Raw genomic sequence first — 1,998 nt, 5'->3', positions numbered from 1 at the left:
ATTTTAAAAGATAATTAATTCACGTTTGATTTTCGTGAATATATAGGAGAGTTTTTCAAAAATATTAATAGATATTCCTTCCATCCCATTATGGTTATCTTTCATAACATTTTCGATCAAACGAATTCAACTTGTAATTATTATTTTCCATAATGTATATCTCATCGTTAGTTCTATCAGTGTCATTGTCAAGAACGAAAAATTAAGCATAACAAAAGAAGAGCTTGAGTGGGTACCTCTGTTATGGCATGCACAACACGTTTTGAATCAATGCTGAAACTTGTACTCAACGTGGGGCATTCTTTTACTTCAACATAATACATACAGGGGAATCGAAAATGGTAACCCTGAGACAAACTCTTTAGGCTTGGCAGCTCTTTAAGAAGCAGTCCTTGCAAGTTAGGGACCACTATTCCCTTCTGCTAATCTTCAACGTCTAAGTTAAAGACTCGCTCAAGTTTAGAGGCCCCATCAATTGAGATGATCCTGACTTTTGAAGGAGAACAGGTGACACTAAGAGGAAATAAGCTTTTCAAGTTGCTGCACTTATAAATTCTTATCATTTCAAGACTAGGGAAGGATATAGGTTGGAGATGAGCTTGTGATGATGATGCTGAAGTTTGATCCATTTCAATGATTTCTTCCAATTCCTCACAATGATTTATCTCCAAATGGGTCAAATGCGGCAAATTTCGAACAAGCATAGGAGAGAGGAGATATTTCAACCTATTACACTTTGACACATGTAACCATCTAAGGCATTGAAGGCTTGCAACTTGGATGGGACCCTGCAACTGATGTAAATGCTCTAGCTGTATATTCTCTACCCTTGAGAAGAATTGTCCAGCTTGCATTTGAAATATCTTCACACAATTTCCAACAGTTATATATTCCAAATTTACTAAACTCCATCTTGATTGAGAATTAATTGTGCTGCACCCCTTGTCATTTCCCAAGTCAGAGAGGCATAATTCCTGCAAAGATGTTAAAATATCTTAATTTCATTAGAAATTGAATAAATTACAAAGGTCCAAGATATTATTACCTAAATATTGAAAGAGAAAAGTGCCTTGAATCCCAAAGATAGTACACATCACTCTATGCATCTAATGCCTGATAAATCAAGCAATTACTTGAATATTTTTTTGGTTATAAGTTTACACTATAAAACTTGATTACAAAGGTCGATTAACATATGACTTGAAGAGTACAAAATCGAAAGTGAGCCTTTTTTTGTATGAAATGAGTGAAATAGCAATTTTTTGTGTATTTCAATCTGGAAAGTGCTTAGCTCAGTCTTAGTGCACACAAAGTGGGAAAAGTTTTCTTTTGTTTACAGGTTCTTGGATAGGGAGATTTTGTACTGATATTATATCTATTGCTACATTTCAGGGGTGATGTTCTGATCGCCCATATTAATGCATATTAACTTTCAGATAAAAAAGGGAAAAAATCAGAATTAACTTGCTAACTAATGTGCTATTCTTTTTTATTTCTTTTAATTCATGAGTTTTGATTTTTATATTCATCAAAAATAAAGATTATAAAATTATTTTAATGGCAATTTTAAGATATCGTTGAATTAGTTTACGAAGGTTGAAAAGATTTGAGTCAAAAGCAAAATTTGAAAACACAATTGAAGGAGAAGAGTATAAAAAAAGTACCTTTAGTAGAGCCTGCTGGTTAACTTCTTTTTGAATGGTGAAATTTGTCAATTTAGGGCAATTGAAAACTACCAACTTCTCTAAGGATGGCGATGCAATCAGAAAATTTTTTGAGCAAAAGCAACTCAAATTTATCAAATTTCCCAGCCGGACATCTTGTAGGCAAGGGAGCGCAATGGCACAACCAACCCCATTCTTTTCTTTTGCCACACTGAAGACTTGTTGCAATTGAGGAGAATCACTTATCCAAATGAATTTCAATCCTGGAAGAACTTGAGCCAAAGGAATTTGAAAAACATATTTCAATTTTGGACAATGACTTACGGTTAGAGTT

General features: G+C 33.7%; 1 protein-coding gene across 1 annotated transcript in view; it reads right to left on the bottom strand.

Annotated features, from left to right (window-relative positions):
* Positions 1-1,998, bottom strand: part of LOC110419220 (uncharacterized) — a 7,823-nt gene that overhangs the window by 772 nt on the left and 5,053 nt on the right. Inside the window, 2 exon segments of the mRNA XM_089783949.1 lie at positions 237-974; positions 1,665-1,938. Coding sequence (XP_089640075.1) covers positions 237-974; positions 1,665-1,938 — 1,012 coding nt within the window.

This window comes from Theobroma umbraticum, unplaced genomic scaffold (assembly GCF_002168275.2).
Source record: "Theobroma umbraticum cultivar Fairchild unplaced genomic scaffold, ASM216827v3 scaffold_67.0, whole genome shotgun sequence".
NCBI lineage: Eukaryota > Viridiplantae > Streptophyta > Magnoliopsida > Malvales > Malvaceae > Theobroma > Theobroma umbraticum.
The sequence above is the reverse complement of the archived record's forward strand: the minus strand, read 5'-3'. Positions and strand labels throughout refer to the sequence as shown.